This window comes from Chenopodium album, chromosome 14 (assembly GCF_948465745.1).
Source record: "Chenopodium album chromosome 14, dcCheAlbu1.1, whole genome shotgun sequence".
NCBI classification, from domain to species: domain Eukaryota; kingdom Viridiplantae; phylum Streptophyta; class Magnoliopsida; order Caryophyllales; family Amaranthaceae; genus Chenopodium; species Chenopodium album.
Window position 1 is genome coordinate 31590037 of NC_137847.1, and position 13580 is coordinate 31603616.

The 13580-nt window shown below is 33.1% G+C and overlaps 1 protein-coding gene across 2 annotated transcripts; it reads left to right on the plus strand.

Annotated features, from left to right (window-relative positions):
- Positions 1-1006: 1006 nt before the first annotated feature.
- Positions 1007-9094, plus strand: LOC145580195 (uncharacterized). Of its 2 annotated transcripts, none has more exons than XM_081637597.1 (7): positions 1007-1135; positions 1419-1603; positions 2370-2593; positions 3061-3177; positions 5772-5806; positions 7485-7585; positions 8648-9094. In XM_081637597.1, the coding sequence occupies exons 3-7, from the start codon at positions 2409-2411 to the stop codon at positions 8738-8740; spliced, it is 531 nt and encodes a 176-aa protein (XP_081493723.1). In that variant the 5' UTR covers positions 1007-1135; positions 1419-1603; positions 2370-2408; the 3' UTR covers positions 8741-9094. The 2 variants fall into 2 exon arrangements, with proteins under 2 accessions (XP_081493723.1, XP_081493721.1); XM_081637595.1 differs by having other exon boundaries at positions 1026-1135; positions 1311-1603.
- The last annotated feature ends 4486 nt before the right edge of the window (positions 9095-13580 follow it).

Consider the following 13580-nt stretch of genomic DNA (forward strand, 5'->3'; position numbering starts at 1 on the left):
AAATTCATTGCTCTTGCTTCGAATCTCCAATGCGGTTATGAAAAAAGGTATGTCTGTAAAATTCATGTTTTAAACGACTTAATTTAGGAGTTTTTCAATTGATATAAGAATTTAATCAAATTGGGTTGATGTTGTTGAAATCAATCAATTGAAATTATGGTTTAATCACTTTTCGTTTATTTGTAATCAAATTGAAAACCCTAAACCCTAAATTCAATGCAATTGAAAACCCCAAATTAATCCAAAACTTATTTAAATTCGCAAATTAAAAACCCTAAACCGATAATTAAATTCACTAAGTGAAAACCCTACCCTTAATTCGATTGAAAACCCCTAAATTAAGTACTTAAACCCAGTAATTAGCGAACATACCTTTTTTATAGAATCATTGGAGTTGTGAAGCAAGAGAAATTATTATTAAAACCTAAATTTTGTTTCTAGCAATTCGATTTCAAGTTATGCGTCAATTTAGATGGAAGTGGAAGAAGAAGGAAGTGAGAATTGAGAGAAGAAGAAAGAAAACAGAGAGAAATAGCAAGAATGATGTCATCTTTGAGGGGTTGGTCAAAGTGGTGGGAAATTTTAGTGTTTTGGAAAAATGTAGGTGGTAAATTAAAAAAAAAAAAAAAAAAAAAAAAACTGTAAGTGGGTAATTGTCAAAAGGAAAAATTGCACATAACATTCCCACCTTTGGGGCATCCGCGAAAAATAATCCCACCTTTGGGATTTTTTAAATAATCCGACTTTACATCCAATCCGCTCAAAATGGTCCCAACCGGTCATGTAGCCTGTTATAACAAGTTACATGACATGTGGCGACCTATGATTGGTCAAAACAATAAAAGTTAAATAAAATAAAAATTTTAAAAAAACCATTAGGAGCAGATTAGGTATAAAGGTATACCATTTTATAAGATAATCGACCACTTAAGACCATTAGGAGCAGATTAGGTATAAAGGTGAGATTATTTAAAAAGATAGGACTATTTTTCTTGAATGCCCCAAAGATGGGATTATTTCCAACCATTTTTCTTTATCAAAAAATTCTTTTTCTTTTGTGGCTCTACCCCTCCCTCTCTCTCCTCTATTGAAGCGGCATCTGAGCTTTTCGTTCTCCATTGAAGAATCTTCTGAGGTAAGATGCTTATTTGTTTGGTCACCGAATATCAATTTATCAATTAGGGTTTTGTTTCACAATATCATTAATTTAATTGTCAGTATGGTCAATTTAGGAATTAGGATTCTTCTAAGCTATATTAATTATATTGAACTGTTGTTGAGTATTACTGAATTGTGAAATGTTATAACAGCGATTTCGTTGCTACGATTTTGCTATTCGTATTCTTGATTGTAAACAATTTATGCGGATGTTGTAAACAATTCTAAACGATTTTGCTACGTTCGCACGGCTGCTTCAGTGCTTCACTCTTTCCCTTCATTCCCGATTTCCTTCACAATTCTGCAATATCCCGCCTTCCACCGCACGCCGCCTTCTGCCTGCCTCCACCGGCCTTTTACCACCGACCAGACGAGCACCGGAGTGACCAGAATCTGTGACCGTCAATTGAAGGCTTGAAGCCGTAAATCAGAGAAATTGAGCAAGGTATTAAACTTTAAATTATTAAGTAATTAATTTGTTATTTACTATTTATTTTAATTATTTATTATATCAGTCATTTGCATTATCGAATTGAACTTTTGTTGATGCAATTTGGTTGTTCATCGTTGTGTTCATTGATTTTTTTTTTGTAGTATTGGTTATTTGGCTATTGTTTGATACTTTGATTTGTTTCAGATTTAATTGCTATTTGATTGTGTTAATGTCTTCAATTGAATTGCTGAATTCTATGAATGTGTTTAATTGCTGAATTTTTGTTAGTTCTTTAAAAAAAATTTGTTAATTCTTAGCTTAAACTTTTCAATTTTTTCCTGCTAAAATTTCCAGTAATCTTCTAAAATTATTATTTTTGTTATGATAAAAACGATAGATGCAGTCCATCTTGGCAAAGCTAATCGGCCTTTGGCGATAACTAATTTTGAATGCTAATGGACTTACATTAACATCTCATATTTTACATCTCCTCCCTGTTCTGTTCTTCTAATTATCAAATGAGGTTTCCGATCATTTGAGATGATACATATTTTTTTTTAATTTCTTCTTCAAATTAAAATTTTCTGTTGGGAAATGATGATAAATATCATACTTAATCTTTTCCATCTTAGATTACTGTAAAATTTTTGTACTTTTACATGGTGACTCACAAGTACGGAAATTTTGGATCCGCCACTGTCACTCAAATTTAGTTGCTAATAATGTGTTGCAAACTTTTGTTTATATAACCCTTTAATGGGACTCTGGTGAACCTTAGCTGAGACACCCTTCCGAAGCTCAAAGTGAGAAGACGGAAATGGCGCTGAGGCAGCTAGCAGTAGGGGGGAAGACGCTGCCATCTCTGTTGAAAGTCTTGAGAAAGGATATCTCAAAACCCCATCGTGTCACTGTACCTTTGCCTTCACTCCGTCGCACTTTCTCTCTATATGATCAGATCAATCTAATTGATAATGTTCCTGAGGACCAACTCCACTTTCAAGGGTAAATTTTTCCTTTATACATTTGTAAAATCCTGAATTTGATATATTGTTTATTCTGTTTTTTTTTTTTTTTTTTTAAATTTTTTTTTTATTATTATTATTTTTATATATATATATATATATTTCAAAATTTGATTGATACCATTTGATATGCAAAAATATGGTTTGGCGTTTGGTGTTTAATATGTTGGACTCACCAGTTATAATTCGAATATTTTGGTTTGTTGTGTTCGCTGCCACTTGTTTAACTTAAGGTCAGCAATTTGAGTAAAAGGGTTGTGTGCATTTCGGGTTATCTATATCAAAATTCAAATGGATAATTGCATTATCAAGTAATCTACCAACCGAGTGATGTTTGGGTTGATTATACATTAATGCTTTGTATACTTTGGATTTCATTCATGGTTTTTTGGACATCAATTTTCATTTAGCTCATGGCTTTTGGTATTCATTGCAACAATTTGATAGGTTTGACGAAACTGGATTCAAAGTAAATGGGGTCAAGTATGAAGGTAGCTTACTTTGTGTTGGCAATTTTCTAATGTCATGGACCCCTAAGAACTTTGCAGATATTACCCCTGAAAGGTACTTGCTTTTTTGGTTGCACTCTATGCTAATACAATTTTCAGTTATTTGACGCGTAAAGTAGAGATTTATCATATCTTTTTCATTCAAATAGATGCATAAGCTAGGATTGTTTATTTGCCAAGTTGTTTTGATATTGAACACTCAGAATCAAGTATTAGGTCCTAAGCGCTACTTGACATTACTGGTTTTGTAGAACTGCTCCCAATACAATTAGGGCTTCCCCCCCCCCCCCCCCCCTTTCTTTTTAATCAGACTGACTTGATTTCTATGATATAGAGGTGTTAGTAGTTTAGTATAGTGGTGGCATAGCATTGCTGCAGTTTGCCACTTGTTGGGTGTTGGTGGTGCTGCAGTTTGTTGATGTGTGGAGGTGGTGGCACGGTTCTCCAACTTATGCCCAGATGGTAGTTGCTCACCAGCCAGCAATGTAATTTAAAGTTGAAGAACAAAGCGAGTTGGTCTGGGAGGTCTTTTAGAGTTAGGTTTCTTTCCTTTTAAGTTAGAGTCCACCATCACAAGGAGCATGGATAGACAAGGTTGTTGATATTGCTGACAAGGTTTTTGATATTGCTTCTATGGATAGACTGGGTTTTTTTTGACAAGGTTGTTGATATTGCTTCTATGTTAACCTTTATTTATTTATTTATTTTTCATTTGTTTGTCATGTACATACTCATTATTGTTGTGCCTAAGCGTCTTGATTGATCTTCTTCCGTCTCTTAAGGGTGTCTCTTTATAAATAAATAGCTTTTCTTATGCTCATATTCATGCACAAGCCTCTTCCACAGTTTTTGGACTCTTGCCATTTGAAATCCAAAGCTTTGCTAAGGTTGATACCCTTGCTCACCCTCGGCTTGCTTTTGTGTCGTCTCGTAAGAGAGTATCACACAATTCAATGTCAAAATAATATCAAAATTTACACATAGTATGTAACTAATGAGTGATGATTGGTGAACTCTTTATGCGCGAGGTAGGTGATGATCTCATCGGTGTCATTGATCCGATGAAGATAAAATCTATGATTATTGTTGCGCTACAAATTCATAGACGATATACTTCTATTTGACATTGAGCAGTACTTTAGGATATGATAACTAAGTGATAACCTAAAGGTGGTCATTTCTTTAGTCCTGTACTTGTCATGGGATGCTAAGCTATGGTGACCCAAACTGATATTGAAACTAGGAATTCTTTTGCCTTGAATGAAGGTACATGATATTGGGCATAAGAATTCTATTTGCGACTACGTGAATGAATACATAGCTTGCATGTTGGAAATTCAAGGCATGAATGAAAAGGAATAAAGGATTAGTTTTCTGAATTGTAAGATTGCTCTCAATGTGAGATTATGAGAGAAAAGATAAATACAATCTCAGCCGCATAAACTCATGTAGTACTCCTTTGGGAAAGACGATTACCATGGAATGAAATCAGGTTTTGAGCTTAAATACCATGCGATGCAATTATGTCTCCAAGCTCACCCAAGAGTACGGTAAATTGCTCATGTGTATTGTCTAATGATGTGGGAGAAATGATGCTTAAAGATTCTGGTTATTCCCTTTTTACAACACAAAAGAACCGATGGCAAGCATCTCCTTTGGAAATGATAGTATACAGAAGTGTGTACTATGTTGAAACCCGCACAAATGCTAGGGTACGAACAAAAAGGAGAAATCAAGAGCTATAAGAATGGGTTTCTTCTACGTGATCTACACAATGGGCAAAGAGTCCCCCTAGGCAGTAGTGCTTTACAAAGCTGTGATGCGTGGACATCTAGGTGTATGGGCAGAAGACACCATTGTGGAACTGGTGCCACTGAAAACATCGTCATCAAAAGTGGTAACATATGTTAGGCTGTCACTGATGCAGAAGCTTCATCTCCTTTAACACTTTCCTTTATGTTTTTTATGTTGGATGCTTCCCACCTGTTGACCCTTGGGTGTGACCTATAGCTAGTTTAGAGTCATTACTATGACACTAAAAAAAATTGTTAAATAAAAAATAAAGGTTTTTGATGGAGTGATTATTAATGAATGAGAACCAATGCTTCTGATCTAAGCACATGGGTTGTTGATATTGCTTTTGCGCTAGTACTACTATTGTCGCTTCTATAAATACTCATTTTCATTGTCAACGTTGCAATGCCTCCCGCTTAATGTGCCTAAGTGCTGACAATCAGGATCCTTTCTCAAATTGAAAGCTTTGCTTCTGTTCCTTGGCCTTCCTTGCCTTGTACCTTATTGGGCACAAACCAATGTCAAGATACTTGGACCATGACCCTTACGACTTTGGTATGTCTTGCTGGAATTTTTTGTGTTTGGGTAGAATATCATATCCATGTGGGAGTGCTGAGAATTTGACATAGGTACTTAAAAAGAAGGCTTCTTGCATAATGCATAGAGCTGATCTGATCTAAATATACAATGCTGTATTTTTCCTCGGTTATTGTAAACATCGAATGATATGCAGTTTTGAATTTTGATTGCCCAAATTGTACTTCCTTGGTGCATATTGTCTGATACTATGTAGCATAATATTTTACGTTACCTATCTCTCAGAAAATTAACATGTCATTTTTCTTCCTGATACAGCTTGTCCATCTTCCAGATTCTTCGGCCTATTCCAGGTAATAAAGGCATACTGTCAATAACTATAACTTATAGATGCTGTATTAAGCTTATTGACAAAATTGCTGTGCTGAAATTGCTAATGTGTTATGCTCCATTTCTTATGATATCTTGAGAAAAGTCAAACTATAAGTGGCATGGTGTTCTAAATGCTTTTGAATGTTGGTGAAAGGAAGGTAAAAAATAGTATGTTATGAGTAGTGGTCGCCTTTTTATCTATAGATCTAATTGTACTTACTCGTATGTTGATTTTTTGAACACATGAAGTTTCACGTCTTAAGAATAAAGTGCTCCTCATGAAGTTGCTGGATTGCATTGAAGGATACTGTGTAATATAAGCCCTGCTTCCTTGCTTTCTGTTCCTTTATTCTAGAAGCTGCAACTTTAGTATAACTAAGGCGCCTAACGCGCGCGATGCGCGTATCATAGCTAGCCATGTCCGAGAAGTTCTTTTGATTTGATGTTATGTTATAACTTTAGTTGTTAGTAGCATTAATGAGGGAAAGTATGTAACAAATATTTTTAGGGGTATAAATGTCCACGCACTCTTATTAATAGTTTTAAAAAAAACAATTAACATTAATGAGGGCAGGTTTGTAAATATACATTTAAGGGACATAATCGTCTTAACACTATTCATAAAAGTGTGGTCATACTTTTAAAAGGGGTAAATACGTAAATAAACATTTTTAGGGGCATAATCATCTTCAATACTATTCATAAGAGTTTATTCAATACTTTTTAAAACGTAGGGAAATAATCTGTGTGACTTTTGTGGTATTCTCACAGTCACAGATACGCATCAGGATTATTGTCTATAATTGTGGTAGCTGAATCTATGGTTTGACTACCAATTAAAGTCATTTTAGGGCTTTAAAAGCCCCATAATTTTTATATTTGGTGATTGTTTAATTTTTCCATGGCCATTACAATTCGTCTCATGTCATGGAATTAGACCAAGGGTTTCCTTATCAAGCATGGCTTCTTAACCAGTCTTATTTATTTCGATTTCGCTATCTGATGAATTTCTAAAAATAGTGTAAGTGGCTTTTTAAGGTTTCTTTCCATGTGGCTATAGGCCTATAGCTGCTGTTCCTTTCTTTGTTAGAAAAGTTTCAGGTAGTCAAGCTTAATAATATTAAAACTTAATACGAAGTATATAGTTTAAAGAATTAGAACTATAATAATATTCTAAATTTTCTACTTCACTCCTTCATGTTATAACATTAAAACTTAAGTTTATACGAGAACCATTATGCTATGAAATGATGGATATTTCACTCTTGCTAGAAAATATACATCGATTTCTTACCTGTGAATCAAGTTTGCATGAATGTCCAAAAAATTTCAACCTCCTAAAACCTCAAATGATACTGTCAAAAGTCTCGGTGGAAACATAGTAATACGGAGATGACTTACATTGATCTTCCCCCTGGAGTAACCATTAAAGAAGATGATTTAACTCATTTCCTGCGATGGATTCCATGTCCACTGTTGCCTGTTACTGCCTGTAGACTGTGCATATTAGTTGTTTTTGCCTACATGGGCTAATCTATTTATGTGCTACATTGCTGTCACATTGATGTTTAGCTTGTATTCAGCTTCCCCAACAATATGACAGGAAGTGGAGAAGAGGGAAGAAGTATGCTGAATATTCCATTTTGTGATGTTTTGCAGAAATTTTAATTCTTGGATGTGGAAGACACATTGAACCAGTAAATTCTGAACTCCGGAGCTATTTGCGCTCTGCAGGCATAAGATTGGAAGCAGTTGACTCGGTAATTGTGCTTTAAGCATTTGCTTTAGTGTTTTAATACTATTTTTAACTACTGTGTTTGAACATTGGTATTAGTTATTAGCATAATTCAAAGTTTCGCTGAATATGAGCTAGCTTCTAAAATCAATCGCTTATGTTTATGAATTTCTGAATAAAAGTCTTTTGAAGAGGTTTACTGGATACAGTGAGCGGAAATATTCTTGGGGTTATCACTTGTCAAAGAAGTTGAAGACCAAAACTATGCATTTCAACTGATGCTATGGATAATGCAAGAGATCAACCCCGACCTGAGGTCCGTTTCACATATGCAAGGAAAAGGTTCAAGAATACTCTAGCACATGCTGGAGGCTGACCTGGACAAAAGTTGGTTATGATTTCAGTTTTGGATCAAGGGCATGATAGTAATTCAAGAAATAGTTTGTTATTTTGATTCCTTGCATTAGCTGTAATAACTGAGTTTGTTAGGCTAATTATGATTATAAATATTGCTAATAGGGGGAGGGAAGGATATTCAGAAAATTATTGTGGTTGCTTGTTGGGAGAGTTCCTTCCTCTCGAATGAAGGCTATTGTGTTGTAATCACACTGATTGCAATACAAATATCTTGGCTGCCAAAGTCTCTTCTCTCTTTGCTTGATATTCTCTCTGTTTTCTTACTAAATTCTAGCAGATAAATGTTTAGCACTAATTTTTTTTATAATGCCTATGAATATTACGAACCTTTTGAGTGTTAAGAATCCTGCGCTATATAGCACTCTATTTTTTTGCTCCTTTGTACCTTGATTTTGTAAACTGAACACTCCTGGTAATTAGTTGTCTATGGTACTCTAGTCTTGCCATCAATGAAATGCATCCATTCTACCATATTTCATGTGCTGCTTTAAACAAATTTGTTTGTTAAATGTGTGGAAAAATTGTGATGCTGAAACTTTCTGACACTTGAGCCTTCATTTCACTGTGCCAAACTGCAGTGGCATCAATATGTATTTGTCCAAGTTCTGCTGGAGTTCAAATAATTGTATACTAAACTTTTGTCACTCATGCTTCATCTGTTTTGTTTCAGCGAAATGCTGCCTCTACATACAACATTTTGAACGAGGAAGGTAGAATAGTTGCGGCAGCTCTCCTCCCATATGGAGCATCAGCGTCTTCATAATATTTGGTCAGATGACCAATAGCAAAACGTTTCAGCAAATTCTTGCTCTGTTTTTGATGCTGCTGTTGACTAGCTGCGGAAGTTTGGTGATATGTAGTCATTTAATTTGACACAATATCAATTTTGAGTACAATTGCTTCAGTTCTCCGAAAAAGGGAGCTTTCTCAGAACAATTTTTTTTTTTTTTTCGACGAGATTCTCAGAACATTTTTCATGGTTGTATCTTTATGATATGCGGGATGCACATCAATTATATGGTCTGTTGAGTGAATTGTATACATGTTTAAAATTTTGATATTGAAATATCAGTTCAGTACAAACTATGAAATAAAGCTAAATTACTCTTGCTGACAAGCCAATGGTTTATACTTTTACAGAAAATCCCGAAATAATTTAATTAGTTGAAATGGATAATAGAGGAAGTGCTACTACCTCATTAATATGCACACGAATCCTGGCAAATTTTTTTATCATTACCAACTTTTTTGTGAGCCATTTCCAACAATTTTTTTTTTTTTTTTTTTTTTTTTTTTTTTTTTTTTGACAGGATTTCCAACAATTTTGTTGAAACAAAATTAAATTCTCATTATGCACTGTGTTAGAATGTGACTCGAAATCTAGTAGGGCAGACTTTGAACGCAAATATCTCTCAAACTACAAGTGATTTTGAGGTGATTCAAGTTGGAGGTGATAGTTTGGTTCAAGAGCTTTCTAACGATTGGTCATATGCCCAATTCCAATAAGTATGACTGTTTTACAAAAACCTGACGAAGCTGGAAATTTGCGACGAGCAGACGAGCTATAGCTCTATGCTAGTGAGCTATAGCTCGGCCCTATGAGGAGTTGTGGCATGCATGAGCTAGCTGCCAATCTATAGCTCGCTAGTTCGGTTCTTCTAGGATAATTTATGGATTATTTCCTAAAATTATATCTTTTCTATGACGGCTATTTGAATATACTTGGGGAACAATTTAGGGTTTTTATTAGGGTTTCCTTGTGTTATAAAAGGACCCTTTAGTTGATCAATTAGATCATACCTTTTGAGCCATTAGATTTAGGACTCCTTGTATTATTCTCTCGTTCTTTCTCCATTATAGTGAAGAAGCTTTCGAATCCCCCACTCGTGGATGTAGGTCTAAATTTGGTGGAACCAAGTAAATCCTTGAGTTCTTTGTTTATCTTCTTTATTGTTTTTCTCGTTCTTATTTTTCATTGATTTGTTCCGCATTAATCAAACACAATTACACCCTTATTTCCTAACACACCGATATAAAAATAAATTCTCATTATGCATCGCTTTAAAAATAAATTTTCAAAGTACCGTCCATATAGAATTGGTCTTTGGTTCAGCTTAAACCTGCTAATGTCATCAACAGTTTTATATTAAAATCACTAGCAATAGTAGTGGTTAAGTATTTTTTTTGTAAATATAGTCAAATAGACATGTTATTGAAATGTTGTATCTTTGAACTTGTTAATGAATATTGGCGAAGGAGGCGAAAACCGGTTATTAGTAAAATGAGGTCTATTTCTAGAACCGTTAATTGTAATAGCAGTTTTAAAACTACAACCGCTATTGCTGTTTACGATTTAAGCTGAACCAACATCTAAAAATTAACGCGCAACATCGATCCTACGTGGACAATATTTGGGAAATTTGTTTTAACACCGATGCCCAAAGGGAAATTATTTTTGTTGTAACAATATTGTGGGAAATCGCTCCTTTTTTGTTTTGTTTTATTTTGTGATAAAAAAAATTATCAATCTGACTTTTTGTCTTATAAATTGTGGCATCGCATGCAAGGTAGTGAAATTTCTTTGAATAATTAATCATCTCATGTTTAATTATTACCCTTTGTATTAAGATCCTAAACCCTTTAGATAATCTTGTTGAGCACAACCAATCCCAACCAATTAAGTGTGCAAAATAGTATTTTTACCGCAAAGTTCTTAAAATTTGAAATGACACTTTGCTTTGGCATGACCCATCACTTAAAATTGAAGGGTTTTTAGGTACTTAGATTGGAAAAACAATTTCAATATAAGCGGAAGCTAAGTTTATTATGTTGTGATTATTTAGTGAACTCTAGCACAACATCATCAATATACATAAAATAAACTAGCAAGCATAATCTACTAATGCAATAAATAACTATGATCTATTATGGCCCCTAATCTTAAGAAAACTATTCTTGAAATGCTCTTACTTGATTCTTCAATGGATTGATTTGTCTTTCAGGCCTTCACACTATATCATGGTCTTCATCGATTAAAACCCATATTTACACGCACCTCTGTCATAGTTGGTGTTGTTGCGGCCAATTTTTCCTACATTTAATAATTATTTATTTACTTATAAAATATATTTTAGGCCAAATAATTTTAAATATGGGTTTTAAATAATGAGTTTTAAATTTGATCAATACTTACTTTACCAATTACAAATTATGTTTACAAAAGCCTAATCATCCTTTTTATTTATTTGGGCCAATTATTCCTCCCTTATATCATCTCTTATGAGCCCAAATAATTCTAACCTACTTAACACTATACATATCCCTTTGATTCCCAAAATTTTGCCACTCAAGAATCAAAGGGTATGTTTTATTTTATTTTATTTTTCTTTTCTTCTTTTCCTTTTCTTTTTCTTTATTTTTCCCCTTTATGTTTTTTTTTTCTCTTTGTTTTACGTAGGAACCCAGCCACGTGGGTTCGCTGCCACTGACCCACCGCTGTCTGGCCACCGTCCAGCCGGAACTCCGGCGCCGCCTGTAATACCTCGTATTTTTAAAACGTATTTTCTAATTAATTAGTATCTCTTAAAACGGTATTTTAGTAATTTATTTTACTATTTGAATTTTGGAGCCAAAATGATATTTAAATTTTGGTGCCAAAAGTATTTTAAAACTCAATTATTATTTTTGGATTTTGGATAAGATTTATTATCCATTTATTTTATTTTAAAACCCGAATTATTTATATATATTTCGGATATTTTAACTAAGCGAAAATTATATTTTAATTATTTAATTAGGAGGTCCGAATTTCCTAAATAATAAGCTATGATTTTCGGATTTTCTAAGTGTAGAAAATCTGATTTTCTTAGTGAATTTATTTAGCGAATAATTGATATTTTCTTAATTAATTATTTTATACAATATATATTATTTACACAATTATTTCCTTAAAACTAGTAAATTAATTCCCTAAATATCTAAAGGGAGGTCCGAAAATATGAGCTTAGGAAAGCTCAAATTTTCGGCCACCATGATGGATTTTCGGGTGATTTATTTTGGTAAATTGTACTTTTAATTATCTCCTTAAAATCTCTTATTTTCCTTAATTTTATTTTCCATCTCACAAAGATTTGATTATCTTATTTCCCTACCTTATTTCATCCTTGAATATTCCCCAAGTAATCTCTTTTTCAATATTATTTTTCATGACAACACATTTTCCTTAATTCTATTATTCTTAATCACCTTAATATTTAACTTTCCAATAATTCTTTAACTCTCTTCTCTAAGTAATTTCCTTAATACTTTTACCATAATTCTTCCTACATTCTCCTACCACAATTCTTTCATTCGTGAGCCTATAAATAACCCCTCATACCTCTCATCTTCTTCACACCAAAACTCAATTCTCTTCTTCTCTCTTATTCTTCTTCTTTTCCCCTAAACCTTTTCATACCTTCTTCTCCTCTTTTTACACAAATCAACCCGTATACCTTTAAAGCCAGTTTTCGGGCGCTTCTGATCAGTTTTTGGGGTATTGATGTTTCACAAAAGATTGTTCCTCTCGAAAAATCCTTGAGGTTAGGCTTAAGAATCACCCAATTCGGAGTTATATTGAAGGAGTTATGGCCTCTATAAGTTCTGCCTATTCTTTCCAACGAAATTCAATTCTCTTTAATTCTATTCCTTTATCTTCTTCATGGTTAGTTTTCAAAAATACAAATACCTATTTCAAAGTTATAATTTTATATTAAAGTATTATTTTAAAAGAGTTTTATAGTCCATGCACATTAGATTTGAGTTTATGTTGTGATAACCTTATGGTTATGTTATTTGCAAGGTGTATTCGTGATTGAATTTTGAAAGTGCGAAGTATTGATTGATATTCAAAATTAAGGTATGCTTAGGTGGCTAGATACTTTTGAAAGTGATTGGTTTGAATAGCATGTTTCATATGATTTTATTAGTGATTGAATTGAATTGATTTGAGTTATGATTTATGAAATAAAGTATGGTTGAAGGAATTGATTTTAATATTTGTTTTTAATAAAATGATTTATTTTAAATATCATATTTTGAATGGTTTGAAATTATTTATTATGTTCAAAGGAATTTGGATTTTTAAGAGTATGTTGGATTGATTTAAAGAGTTTTTAAAAGGGTTTTTGAAAGCTTGATTGAATTAAATACAAAAAGGAGTTTTGATTTAAACTATAATAAAGGTTGATTTTATTCAAATAGGAATTTCATGAGAATTATTGAATTATTATTATAAAAGCTTTACAAGCATGATTATTATATTAATCCCACTATGCGGATTCATTGAAGACTATGGACTTTGTATGACCTAGTTTTTCTCCAAGAATAGCCTTGAAATAGTAGGAGACTACCTTGGGGGGTGTGCACACTTAGAGAGGAAATTGGGTTTTTGAAAAGAATTGATTTTAGTAATCACTATTATTGAATTATTGAGTTATTGGTATTATTTTTTAGTATCTTGAGATAATTGGTTTTTAAAAAGAGAAATTGTTTTTATAAATCATTTCTATTTACTTATTGAGTTATTGGAATTGTTTTGAGATTATTGAGAATTGGTTTTGAAT

Excerpts from the sequence above, each read along its gene's own strand:
- LOC145580195 (XM_081637597.1), top strand. The coding sequence starts at position 2,409 with ATGGCGCTGAGGCAGCTAGCAGTAGGGGGGAAGACGCTGCCATCTCTG. Across the intron at positions 2,594-3,060 it reads GACCAACTCCACTTTCAAGG|GTTTGACGAAACTGGATTCA; the intron begins GTAAATTTTTCC and ends ACAATTTGATAG. Across the intron at positions 5,807-7,484 it reads GATTCTTCGGCCTATTCCAG|AAATTTTAATTCTTGGATGT; the intron begins GTAATAAAGGCA and ends GATGTTTTGCAG.